The 12,761-nt window shown below is 35.8% G+C and overlaps 1 protein-coding gene across 5 annotated transcripts in view; it reads left to right on the forward strand.

The window, feature by feature from the left end:
- The window catches only part of TRPC3 (transient receptor potential cation channel subfamily C member 3), a 72,730-nt gene that overhangs the window by 41,865 nt on the left and 18,104 nt on the right, over positions 1-12,761 (forward strand). For 2 of the 5 annotated variants that reach the window (XM_045055913.1, XM_023252836.2), the window contains exons 8-11: positions 2,125-2,320; positions 3,634-3,843; positions 5,169-5,216; positions 7,267-7,350. In XM_045055913.1, coding sequence (XP_044911848.1) covers positions 2,125-2,320; positions 3,634-3,843; positions 5,169-5,216; positions 7,267-7,350 — 538 coding nt within the window. The remainder of the gene's footprint in view (positions 1-2,124; positions 2,321-3,633; positions 3,844-5,168; positions 5,217-7,266; positions 7,351-12,761) is intronic. The other 3 variants (XM_045055914.1, XM_023252837.2, XM_023252838.2) reach the window with 2 other exon arrangements.

Below are 12,761 nucleotides of genomic sequence, written 5' to 3' on the forward strand. Positions count from 1 at the left end.
TCAAGGTAGGGAGATCATTAGCCCTCCCTGTCTCCCTTTGGTATCCTGTAATGCCACAGCTAGAAAGAATCTAGACCTTCAATAAGTTCCCTGTAGACTAAAATAGAACATCAAGCCCTTCCAGACATCTAAATTGTTTGGAAATGATTTTTTCACATAGTTAATACAGAGCAAGTCTTGGGGGTAGAAGAGAACGGAAACTCACTTTATTGTAATGAAAAAAAATTCTGTTTGAACCCAGTAGGGGAGGGATGGAGATATCCTACACATAGTGCCACCCCTGTGAGCCTTTAAGAACTCATTTCTACAACACATTGTCTTCACTGTTTTGTGTGAACACATGGCAACTTGATATAGTGGAAGGATTCTAGGCTAGCAATCAGGCAGACCTGGATATGGATGCATTATCTCTGCTATTTTCTAGCTGCGGCCTTTGGTTAAGTTACTCAGCACTCCTCTGCGTTAGTTCCCTTATTTTTAAAATAAACACAATAAGGTTTGAATAGGGTTATTGTGAGGATTATGTAAGGTCATTTATTTGAAGCCTCTTGCCCAAGGTAAGAGCTCAGGCACTGCCAGTGTCCTCTCCTGTTTTACTGTCTGCCTCCTCCCACACATACGTATTCACAGGAATCGATATTCTTGAAGTTAGAGGAGAGAAGGTTTGCAAAAAGAGCAAGAGGAAGGAGTCAGAATTTGGGGACACTGTTAAAGTAATGGTGGGAACAAAGAGGTTATAGTTTTTCTCAGTCTCCTGCTACCATCTATGCTATAAAATCACACAATGAACTGTTTTGTAATAGACACCAACTATATAGAAATAGGAATCTTTCTATTCAGCTTCATAAGGGTGTGGCACAATTTCTAGAACATGATAGGTGTTCCATCAATATTTGTTGAATGATGGCATGAGTAGATAAACTAGTGCTAAAACCTATAAATCTATGGCATTGTTGTTTAAAATCTGTTACAACAAATCAAAACCAGCACTGTTTCCATAAATCTTTTTTTGGAAAAAGGACTTACTTTTGAACCTTCCTTTGTAATGGAGTTCTACATGTGTAATCGTTTAAGGATTATTTTTGTGGTTCACATATCAGTGAATACAACTTGGTTATATGCCAAAAGCAGCCAAATTCGGTTGGCAAAATTCATTTAAAGGATAAAAGTAGGCGGTTAGTCAGGTGAGGGCCTAAGTGTTACTTGCTGTTATGGAAGAATCAGGGAGTAGATTATATAAATGAAAAGAACAGGAATCTTGCAATCTGTTCCCTCCTATTCATTTCCAGTTAAACGTAACTTTTAGGTAATATATTCTTGTGGCAAAAAAAATTCATAGAGTGGTATCTACAGTGAAAATCATGTCCCCTTCTTTACCCTTGGGCCCCAATCTCTCATATCTCCTTAGTTCACAGAGGCAATGGTTTCTTTTGGATACTTTCAGAGATATTTTATATATAAACAAGAATATAAGTATTTGTAAACTCCTTTTTAGTCAACTTGTAGACTATTTCATACTTGCTGTATCTTATTTTTCAGTACTTCTTAGATACCATTTTATATAAACACATGAAGATAGATGTGTCTCATTTTCCCAGTGGCTACATAGGAATCCATCATATAGATGGAATTATTTACCAACTCCCCTACTGATAGATATTTAGGTTGTTTTCATTCTTCCCTACTACTACAGTGCAGGGAATATGTTTGTACATATTTTTTTTGAAGTGAGTGTATCATCTTAATCCTGACCTTGTTCTACTCCAGAAAACCTGATTTAAAGGTCTAAATGACCTATAAAATCAAACCCCCAATTTCCATCCTTTAGGAGAAAGGAATGGGTATTGTGGCATGACTTTACCTTTCCTCTGCTGAGTTCAGGGATTTTTCACTTGAAGATAATTTACAGAAAAGGTAGGCATTGGCAACATCTAATCATAAACCCCTGAAGGAACAATTTCTGTTAAATACTATAATAAAATAATTATACTCAGAGTTTGTTGTGATGATATTTAATGATGGCATTTTACATCTTTACAGTATTCAAACCCTAACTTGTTTTTCTTTTGATTTTAATACTGAAAACTGTTAATTTATTTACTGTGTACCTTATTCTTTCAACAGTGTAGAAGAAAGTTTCAAGACACTATTTTGGTCAATATTTGGGTTGTCTGAAGTCACTTCTGTTGTGCTCAAATACGATCACAAATTCATAGAGAATATTGGCTACGTTCTGTATGGAATATACAATGTAACTATGGTGGTCGTTTTACTCAACATGTTAATTGCTATGATTAATAGCTCATATCAAGAAATTGAGGTAAACCTGCTTTCTGTCCATGGTATCTATTCTTGCCATCTCACCCTAATAATATCCTCCATCTGTTTTTGTGCCCTTTGGTGGATGTCCAGTTCATGTCAGTAAAGAGGCTTATACCTAAGCAGAAGGGGCCTGGACATTTCCCTGTGTTTCCCTCCTGGAAAGATAGTCTCACAGGCTCTAATGTCTTCTAGGAGCACAGCAGGGGTCCCCATGAATTTGTCATCATGCTGCCTCCTCTTAGAGTATATTTCAGAAGTTTTGAAGTTAATGGCTAGAAGAGGTACTGACTATAGGGAAATTATTCTTTCCTAGGTTAGCTGGCCAACCATCTGAAAGATCCTAGTAGAGGAATTACTAGATGTCTGGTAAACATCAGTGATGTCCTGTATCCAGCCAGAATTTTTAGTATTCTAGAAGTCATTTTACTTCATGTTTTGGATTGCTCTTGCTTTGGTGCCTTCCTTCATCATTGTATGTATGTTTTCCTACGACCTTCCGGTTCGTATTCAGTATCTCTTTAGTATTTTGCTATTTGTTAAACCTCCGAGTCTCTGTGTGTGTTTTAGAAAACACATAGATTCTCAAAGCAGAAGTTAGGTCCCCCAAAAATGAAAACTGTGGCACTCTGAATAACTGCTTGAGTGTGGTAATGGCAGGGTGAAATGAACAAGCCAACTTCTTCCACCTTTGAACTTCCTTCTCTTCATTTTTCTCTCCATCACTCTGGGCTGTTACTGAGGATAAAAGGAGATACAAGACAAGAATAGTCCACCCGGGGCCTTATGTGACATTTGAGGACAGATGGCAGACACGACATCCAAAGTGCAATTCGTCTGAGTGCTATTCTTTTCCCTTTGCTCTAAAGTATAATATGGTGTATCTATAGCCTGCCTTGGATGGGTCTAGATGAGGAGGGAGGGGGGGGGGTGGGTAAAGACTGATGAAGTACCATTGATTATGAGGAATTGGCAGAGTGGGGAAGAAGGGAGGAGTTAATGTTTTCATCCTTCCTTGACCCTGAATTTTTCTTGCATTTTTGCTTTGTTTTTGGCTGGGGGGTGGGACACTCTGGTTAAATTTCAGGTGTTACAGGCATATGGAAGAGAAAAATTAAAAAGATGAGTATCATGAAAACAATACTAAGAATATCATATAGGCCAATAGAAGTTATATGCAGATAAATGTATATAAGTGACTTATCTATTTCAAAAGCATAATTTAGGTTCATTGTATGATCCTACTGGAATCAATTACTAGAATATTCAGTTTTTAAAATGAGACATTGTTTCTTTTCTATTTTTGTGATACAGGATGACAGTGACGTAGAATGGAAGTTTGCCCGTTCAAAACTTTGGTTATCTTATTTTGATGATGGAAAAACATTACCTCCACCCTTCAGTCTAGTTCCTAGTCCAAAGTCATTTGTTTATTTTGTCATGAGGATCATTAACTTCTCCAAATGCAGAAGGAGCCGGCTACAGAAGGATATAGAAATGGGAATGGGTAACTCCAAGTCCAGGGTACGTATCAAAAACTTACCAAGACATTGCAATAAATGTTTTGTCTTTCTCCTTGTCTTTTGATGTTTGTTCGGTAATTTTTATGTATGAACTTAGAAGATGTTGAAAGTTACTATCCATTCCATAGTCTTTCATAGACTAACACTTAATATCTTCACAATGTTTCAAGAAGTCACTTAGTCTATGCGTTACTTCTGGTCAGAATTTCGTGCAAAGTGCCAGATTAAAAACAAACAAAAACACTTTTTTAACTTGTTAAAATTAAACAGGAAAGTTATTGTTAGAAAACACTTTGTATTTTTGTGTTCCATCCTTCTCAATTGTTATTTTGAAGTTAAAGAATTTTAATTTCACATTTTCCTCTTGGCTGCATATATAGTTTACCACCACCATATTCTTCTTATTTGTAGAAACTCTTTATCGAGCTAAGTAACCTTTTTCTTTAATATCATAAAATCAACACAGGCCTAAGAGCATCCTCAAATATTCCATTTGATATTTCATAAATACCATTTTTATAAATAATCAAGAATGGTTTGTCCCAAAGTTTTCCTGGGTAAGTCATACTTTGATTTTAGTTTGAGTCATACTTTGATTTTAACAAAGATGAGTTTTATGACAATACTTCATTATCATGAATTTAATTTGCAGAGATAGAATTGGTATAGGACACAGGAGGGGATGAGCAGACCTCAGATAATAAGGGAGCAAGACATAATAGGAATAAATGTGTGGAGTTGCTTATACTAGTAACTAATTTTTGCCTAAAGTTGTGAAAATGATCTGTTCTTGTCATACCTTGGGAGACCACAAGATAGCAATGTTACTCCGTAAAGTACAGACCTTTCTGAGCAGAGGTGGATAAGTTTTGTCAGTTGAAGTTGAGAAAAAAGACTAGATTATTGCAATTTAATTTCTTTCTTTAAAAAAAATGTGTATTTCCAAGATTTGTAGTACCCTGGCATCTTATTCCTTAGGAAGGTGGCCTTTTAAACCTTTTTAAATTTGACTTGGACATGGGCTCTTAAGGCTATTATGTTCCAAGGCATTGATTTGGCTGTGTCATCCTATGATTTCAAATAGTACCTCATACGTACACAGCGAGAAGGAGTACAATGTAAAGAATAGAGCCTCCATGTCAGACCAGGATTTGTATTCTGGTGCTTATGGCTTATTTTCAAGTAACATGGATAAGTCATTTCATCACTCTGAGCCTTAGTTGTCTCATCTGAAAGAGAGAAAACTTGGTAGGATTAATGTAAGGATGATATGAGATGTACAAAGTTCCAGCCTCAACAAATATCAGTGCCCTTCCTCATTCACAGTTTACAAAGTGCTTTGCTGTACATTTGAACCTCATGCAACACTGTGAGGTAGGTATTATTATTATTCCCATTTTATAGATAAGACAACTGAAACCATTAAAGTAGCGTACTTATACAAGGTCAGGGGAGCTAGCTGGCCTGTGTGGAGTAGGTGTGAAATCCAAGTTTTCCAGCATCAGATGCCTCGCCCTTTCTACTGCACATGGCTGCCTTATACGCAGCACCTACTGCTATGGCTTGGTTACTGGCCCATTTCCTCCCCATGGGCTGCTCCTTCAGAAACAGGGTGGCTAGTCTCTTAAATGGGCCAGGCTCTAATTGCCATCCTGGGCAACTCCCACCACTACTGAAATTGACTTTGTTTTGAAGGTGCTTTGTTTCTCTGGGGATTTATTTTTTTACTATTATTTTTTTCAACAGTTTTTATTTATGGGACAGAGAGAGACAGAGCATAAATGGGGGAGGGGCAGAGAGAGAGGGAGACACAGAATCGGAAACAGGCTCCAGGCTCTGAGCCATCAGCCCAGAGCCCGACACGGGGGCTCGAACTCACGGACGGCGAGATCGTGACCTGGCTGAAGTCAGACGCTTAACCGACTGCCCCACCCAGGCGCCCCTCTGGGGATTTATTAACTGAAGCTTTACTATTCAAAACCGGAAGCCTCTGGAGAGAGTGGGAACTCACAGCTCTTGCACTCACACCTTAAAGTTTTCTTTCTGTAGGCAACTGATTTCACGGACTCCATTCTTAAGAGTATCATAATGAAGGGGAGAAATACTGTCAGGAGAAGAAGAGCACATTCAGATGTCTGTCTTGTGGCTACCTATACCTCTGTAAAGGAAATGCAGCTTGCTCAAATGCATGTGAGGGGAGCAGAAGTGCTCTATTTATGGTGTCCTCTTCTGCCTTTATTACACCATTGGCAGGAAGAACAGCTTTTTTCAGAGAGGTGGCTGGAAATAGAAAAAAAGTTGAGCACTGATCTCTCAGAAGCCATGAGCCATGGCTTCCCAATCTCCCCATATCTGGTTAAAAACTGCCATTTTAATTTTATTTTTTAAATTGTGCATGGAGATGTTTAAATCTCTTTAATATTATTTGTATTATAAATATTAATAAATACTCTATGCATACTGAATTTGGTAAAAATTTGGAGAAATTATATGTCTCTGTTTTTCTCTTTTTAGAAGAGAGGAAGGAGCCTCAAGAAATCTTTCGCGCTAACCTGTAAAACTAACCTCAGTCAACAATCAGATACTGACCTCTAGTGGCAAATAGAAGAATTAATTTTATTAGCTAAGGTTGTCTGTTGGCAAGATTGTGCCACTTCCTCTTAGCATCCCACACATAGGATCCTGAGTAATGATCATGGAAGTCAGGTGGTGGGGTGAATACATATTTTCGCATAGGTGGTCCTGCCTTTGAATCATACTGTATTGGTAGCAGCTTGCCCAAAAGTAAGAGGCAGGCCCTGCTCACATACATAAAAAGTAGCTAGTAACAGTGTGCTTCTCTTACTGTCTCTTTCTACCCACTCTAAAGTTAAACTCAGAGAGCAAGAAAAAAATTTTCTTTAAGCCCAATTATCTTGAAAGTTATGAATCTCGCTCAGTATAAGGCCAAGATACCTAGAAAGACATGTTATTTTGGCTCATATTTCAGGGTTACAAAATAACAAATGATACCATTTGAACTTGTAGTGTGTTCCTGTCCGAGTGTAGGAGAGGAATACAGGCTCAGGAGCAGACAGTTCCTTCTATGCATCCTTACCTTCTAGATGCTGTGAATACATTTTGATTAAGCACACAAGTCCTCAGGGACAATTACATTTAGTATGAGCCAACTTTTAAAAATGTTTTCAGTTAAGCAGTTCTGTTGCAGTGCACATTATAAACATTTTGATAAATGTGAGTTATGTTGTTGCATTCATTTTTACCTTTGAAAATCTATTAAATCACTGATAAAACTCCACTTCCACAAAGTTTTCCTTGGAAATGTTGACTCCAGAAATGTTATCAATGAGAATATAGTAGATTATATTTTTGACTTACAAATGAATGTATTCTAATTTACTAGGTTAATTGTATTTTTTCCTAGTTAAACCTCTTCACTCAGTCTAACTCAAGAGTTTTTGAATCACACAGTTTTAACAGCATTCTCAACCAGCCAACACGTTATCAGGTAAGCATTCAGTAGACATATCTTTTTATCCGTATGTAATTCCTTGTGTGTGTGTGTGTGTGTGTGTGTGTGTGTGTGTGTGGTGAGTAGAATTATATTCTTCGGATATACTATGAGGATAGAACAGAACAGGGAAAAAATAGTATGTTAGTAGGAGGGGACTTTAGAAATCAGAGTTCCACATCCTTCATTTTTTTGGTTGAGGAAGAAGAGTGATATTAAAAGCAAAGTGTTGCCACACCTTCCAAAGAACATCCTCAAATACCTTGAGCTGGAGAAGCAGTGGGAGATATGGTATATTAGGAAGATTATGCTTTCACAGTATGGAAACCTGATACATTTCTCTAGGTAATCCATTTTTCCAATGGATTCTTAGTCTATACTGTTCCATTAGTGCTACTTTAAAATATCTTTTGCATTTTGACATTAGATGTGACATTTGAACACTATTTTCCAACTTAGATGTTGTAGCTTTTCTTTTCCATCTGGTTGATCATTTTGACTATCAAATCTGTAGATTTCTGATGAAATCTAGAGATCACAAGATCACAAGAATGAAGATCCAGGAATTTATAATGTATGGTTATATCACTTAATGGGTACAGTGCTCTTTGTACACTCGTCTTGGAAGCAGCAAATACTGCAAATTGTTTGGCACACTGATTATGAAAGTCTTACTTTTTAATGGCTACATTATATTCCATTTACATGGTTATATTTACATTTAATATATCAGTCTTCTATCGATTGAAATAGAGGATATTACCAATATTTAGCTATTATAAGCAACACTGCAGTAAGTAACCTCGTATATATGACATTTGAAACATGCACAACCGTATAGAATTGTCTGGTTAAAGTGTATATAGGCATTTTAATATTTTAGCTATTATCAAACTGATTTTGATGGAACTTGTACCAATTTATAGTCTTAACGATAAATGTGTGAAAGAGCCCATTTCCTCCTTCATGCACTAACAGCGTGTTACCAAAGGTTTTTTATCTTTGTCAAATAGATGGGTGAATATGGTATCACAGTGTAGTCTTACTTGGCATTCTTTGTAATGAATGAACTTGACCATCTTTTTATATTTAGTATTCCACATGTTTACTTTTCTTTATGGGTTTTTTGTTATAAAGAGGAATTCATTTATGAAATATTTGAAGAATTAAGAATTCTTTTCAAATTAGTCCTTTGCCTGTGATACAAGTTGAGAATTTTTTTCTGTTTGTTGTATATATTTTTAATATTTTCACCCAACTTTATGATTTTTGTATCATCAACTCTACAAACTTTCTATCGCTTTTAGATTTTGTGACCTGTTTAGGAAGATCTTCCCCCACGTAAGAATACTTGAGAAATTTTTTACACATATTTTCTTTAGTACTTTTATGGTTTTACTTTTCAGATGAAAATATATGATCCATATAGAATATATTTTGATGCAATGTGTGGGGTGGAGATCCAAATTTATTCGTTTTCCAGATGATTATATAGTTGGATGTGTTGAATAAATATCTTTTTATTGACTTGAAATGTCACCTTTATCACTTACTAAATTTCTTTATCTACTTAGATTTGTTTCTAGGATTTCCATATGTTGTAGAACCACATTGTTTTAATTATTATAGTTTATAACAAAAGTAAATAAAATATACAGACACAGACACACACATACATATGTCCTTACTTCAGGACTCTTATCTTACATAATATCCTGGCTATTCTTTCTTGTTTCTATTTCTGTTTGAACTTTAGAGTCAGCTTGTGTAGGCAATAAAATATTCTGTTCTTTTTGTGATTGTATTAAGTAAAATTGAATTCTGTATAATGTCTGGCTTCCTTTTCAACAACATGATATACCTTTCCAACTGTTCAGATCTTCATTTGTGTATTCAGTATCATTATAAAGTCGTCCTCCTGTTGTTTGTATTGATTAGGATATTAAGTTTGGTGCAAACCTCACAAAACCACCAAATACCAACCACTATGTAAAGTATATATATAGAAATTTATTCCTCTCACCTATTCAAGAAGTCAAGAGGTGGTCATCCCAGGACTGGTATGCTACCTACCAATGTTCAGGGACCAAGGCTTTTATAGCATATAATTGTGTCATGACTGGCTTTCAGTCTAACATGCTTCATGGTCCAAGAAAGTTATTGGAAATCTGGCTATTATTTATGCATTCCAAAATACATTTAGATTAGAAGGTGATAGGAAAGAAAGATATGCCTCTTTCCTATAAGGAACTTATTTAAAGTTGCACAGTTTATCTGCAGGGGAGGTTGGGAAATATCTTAATTCCTAGGGGCCATTTGCCAAGCTAAAAAAAAAAAAAAACAAACAGGGAAGAGAATTGTCAGTCTCTGCTGAGATGATTATGTTATTTGTCTTGGTGCTTATCTTTATGTCTTTACATATATTTCTGTCTCTGTTACTTGATTTATAAGTTTCAAGTTTTATCTTTTGATCCTCCAGCTCTAAAATATGAGAGAATCAATGTGTTTATTTTATCTTTTATCACTTCCCCCTTTCTCCTAACATTTATTAGTTAAATCATTACAACTGTGATGGAGGAAAAAAACTTTACCCATTAGGTTTTGTCAATTAAACTGACAAAAGACAGATTAATATGAGGGAAAAAAAACACATGTGTATTTATAAAAAGCAAAATGCATACACACAGGAGAACTCCCTGATGAGTAACGCAAGGGGGTATTTAGAATTGGGAGCTTACATACCATCTTAACAAAGGGTAAATTTGAGTAGAAGCGACAAGACAAAGGAAACAGGTTTGGGCTCTAAAGGGTACTAAATTGTGGGAAGGTAAGTATACAAGAAAACCAATGAAAGATTAGGGTTGCTTTATTAAGGTCTTCCTGTGCAGACCCTGTGCCAACTTTCTGTCTCCAGTGATGATGGTTGTTTTAATTCCTTCTGGTTTGGAACAAGGAGAGGGAAGACCTTCACAAAGGGAAATTTATGTCTTGCTTTTAGGCAGATAGGAGAGGGGGAGTGAGCTCTTTCTGTGTTTTCTGCTTCTTAATCGACTTCAGAGTAATCCTTATGCCAAAGTGCTGGTCAGGATTTTAACCCACATTTGTTTTCATTTTAGTCCCACAGAGTTGGCACATGCCACGGATCTTTTTGCCATCATTTTCCTTTGTGGACTAAAGTTTGTCTTTAGTTTCTTCAGAAAGAGTTCATGGGAACTATGTTCTGAGTTATTTTATATTCTAAACTGTTTTCTATTTTCTATATATTTATATTGACTTGCTATAAAATTCTTAGATATGACTTTATTTTCTTAATGTAAACATTGCTCCACTGCTCCTAGAACGAAATGCTGATGTGGAAAAGTTTGAGGCCAGATTGTTTTTCTTATACTATTGACCTGAGATTTTGATTTGAATGCCCACATTTTCTTCATTCATTTTCTAAGTCCAATAACTTGCTGTTGGTTTTTCTGAAGGTGAATCTGTATGTGCACAGATATGGTTTTGGTGCACAGATATGGTGTATGGTTTTTCTGAAGGTGAATCTTCCTGCACAAAGTATGGCTCTTCAATCTATACATTCCAGTCTTCTTTTATTTCTGAATAATATCCTTATATCATATCTTGAAATATTTTTTTCTGTTCCTTTATTTGGGTCTCTTCTTTAAAGAATCCAATTAGATGCCTGCTGAGTCTTCTTTGCCTGTCCTCTGTAGCAACCACTTTTACTCTATTCCAGTTGAATTTTTTATCCATTTCTCCTTTGGCTCCTTTTCTCTCATACTGTATTGTTCTTTGTCTTCATATGTGCTATTTCAAATTTACCTTTCATTTCTGTGACAATTTTCTTCTTCCTCTTTTTGAGACTTTCAAGCTTATATATCATTTCCTTTTTTGACTCACAATATTTTCCTCGGCCTTTGGTGCTCTTATTTTAAAGACATGATTGGCTCATTGGGTATTCATTCCTGCTTTGCTAAAGATTAGTTGACCATATAGTTGATGAATCCATTTCTGGGTTTTCTATTCCATTCCATTGGTCTGTGTGTCTGTTTTTGTGCCAGTTCCATACTGTCTAGATGACTACAAGTTTATAATAGAGCTCAAAGTCTGGAATTGTGATGTCACCAGCTTTGCTTTTCTTTCCCAGGATTACTTTAGCTTTTGGGTTTTTTTGTGGTTCCATACAAATTTTCGGATTGTTTGTTCTAGCACTGTGAAGAATGCTGGTGGTATTTTGATAGGAATTGTATAAAGTGTGTAGATTGCTTTGGGTAGTATAGACATTTTAACATTGTTCTTTCAATCCGTGAGCTTAGAATGTTTTTCTTTTTATCATCTTCAATTTCTTTCCTAAGTATTCTATACTTTTCTGAGTACAGATCTTTTACCTCTTTGGTTACATTTATTTGTAGGTATCTTATGGGTTTTGGTGCAATTGTGAATGGGACAGATTCATTGATTTCTCTTTCTGCTGCTTCATTTTTGGTGTATAGAATTGCAACAGATTTCTGTACATTGATTTTATATTCTGTGATGTTACTGATTTCATGTATCAGTTCTAGCAATTTTTTGGTGGAGTCCTACATAGAATATCATGACATCTGTGAAGAGTGAAAGTTTGCCTTTCTTCCTTGCCAATTTGGATTATTTTTATTGCTTTTTTTTTTTTCTGGTTGCTGAAGCTAGGACTTCCAGTACTATGTTAAATAATAATGGTGAGAGTGGACATCCCTCTCTTGTTCCTGACCTTAGAGGAAAAGCTCTCAGTTTTTCCCCATTGAGGATGATATTAGCTGTGGGTCTTTGGTAGGTGGCCTTTATGATGTTGAGGTGTGTTCCCTCTATCCCTGCTTTATTGGGGTTTTTATTAATGCTTTTTCTGCATCTATTAAGATCATATGGTTCTTATCCTTTCTTTTATTAATGTGGTGTATCATGTTGATTGATTTGCGATTATTGAACCACCCTTGCAGCCCAGGAATAAATCCCACTTGATCATGGTAAATAATTCTTTTAATGTACTCTTGGATTTAATTTGCTAGGATCTTGTTGAGAATTTTTGCATTCATATTCATCAGGGATATTGGCCTGTAGTTCCCCTTTTAGTGGTATCTTTGGCTTTAAAATCAAGGTAATGCTGACCTCGTAGAATGAGTTTGGAAGTTTTCCTTCCATTTCTACTTTTTGGAACAGTTCGAGAAGAAAATATATTAATTCCTCTTTAAATGTTTGGTAGAATTCCCCTGGGAAACCATCTGGTCCTGGTATTTTGTTTTTTGGAAGATTTTTGATTACTGATTCAATTTCTTTATTGGTTATGGATTTGTTCAAACTTTCTATTTCTTCCTGTTTCAGTTTTGGTAGTTTATATGTTTATAGGAATTTATCCATTTCTTCCAGATTGCCCA

Source organism: Felis catus, chromosome B1, assembly GCF_018350175.1.
Source record: "Felis catus isolate Fca126 chromosome B1, F.catus_Fca126_mat1.0, whole genome shotgun sequence".
NCBI classification, from domain to species: domain Eukaryota; kingdom Metazoa; phylum Chordata; class Mammalia; order Carnivora; family Felidae; genus Felis; species Felis catus.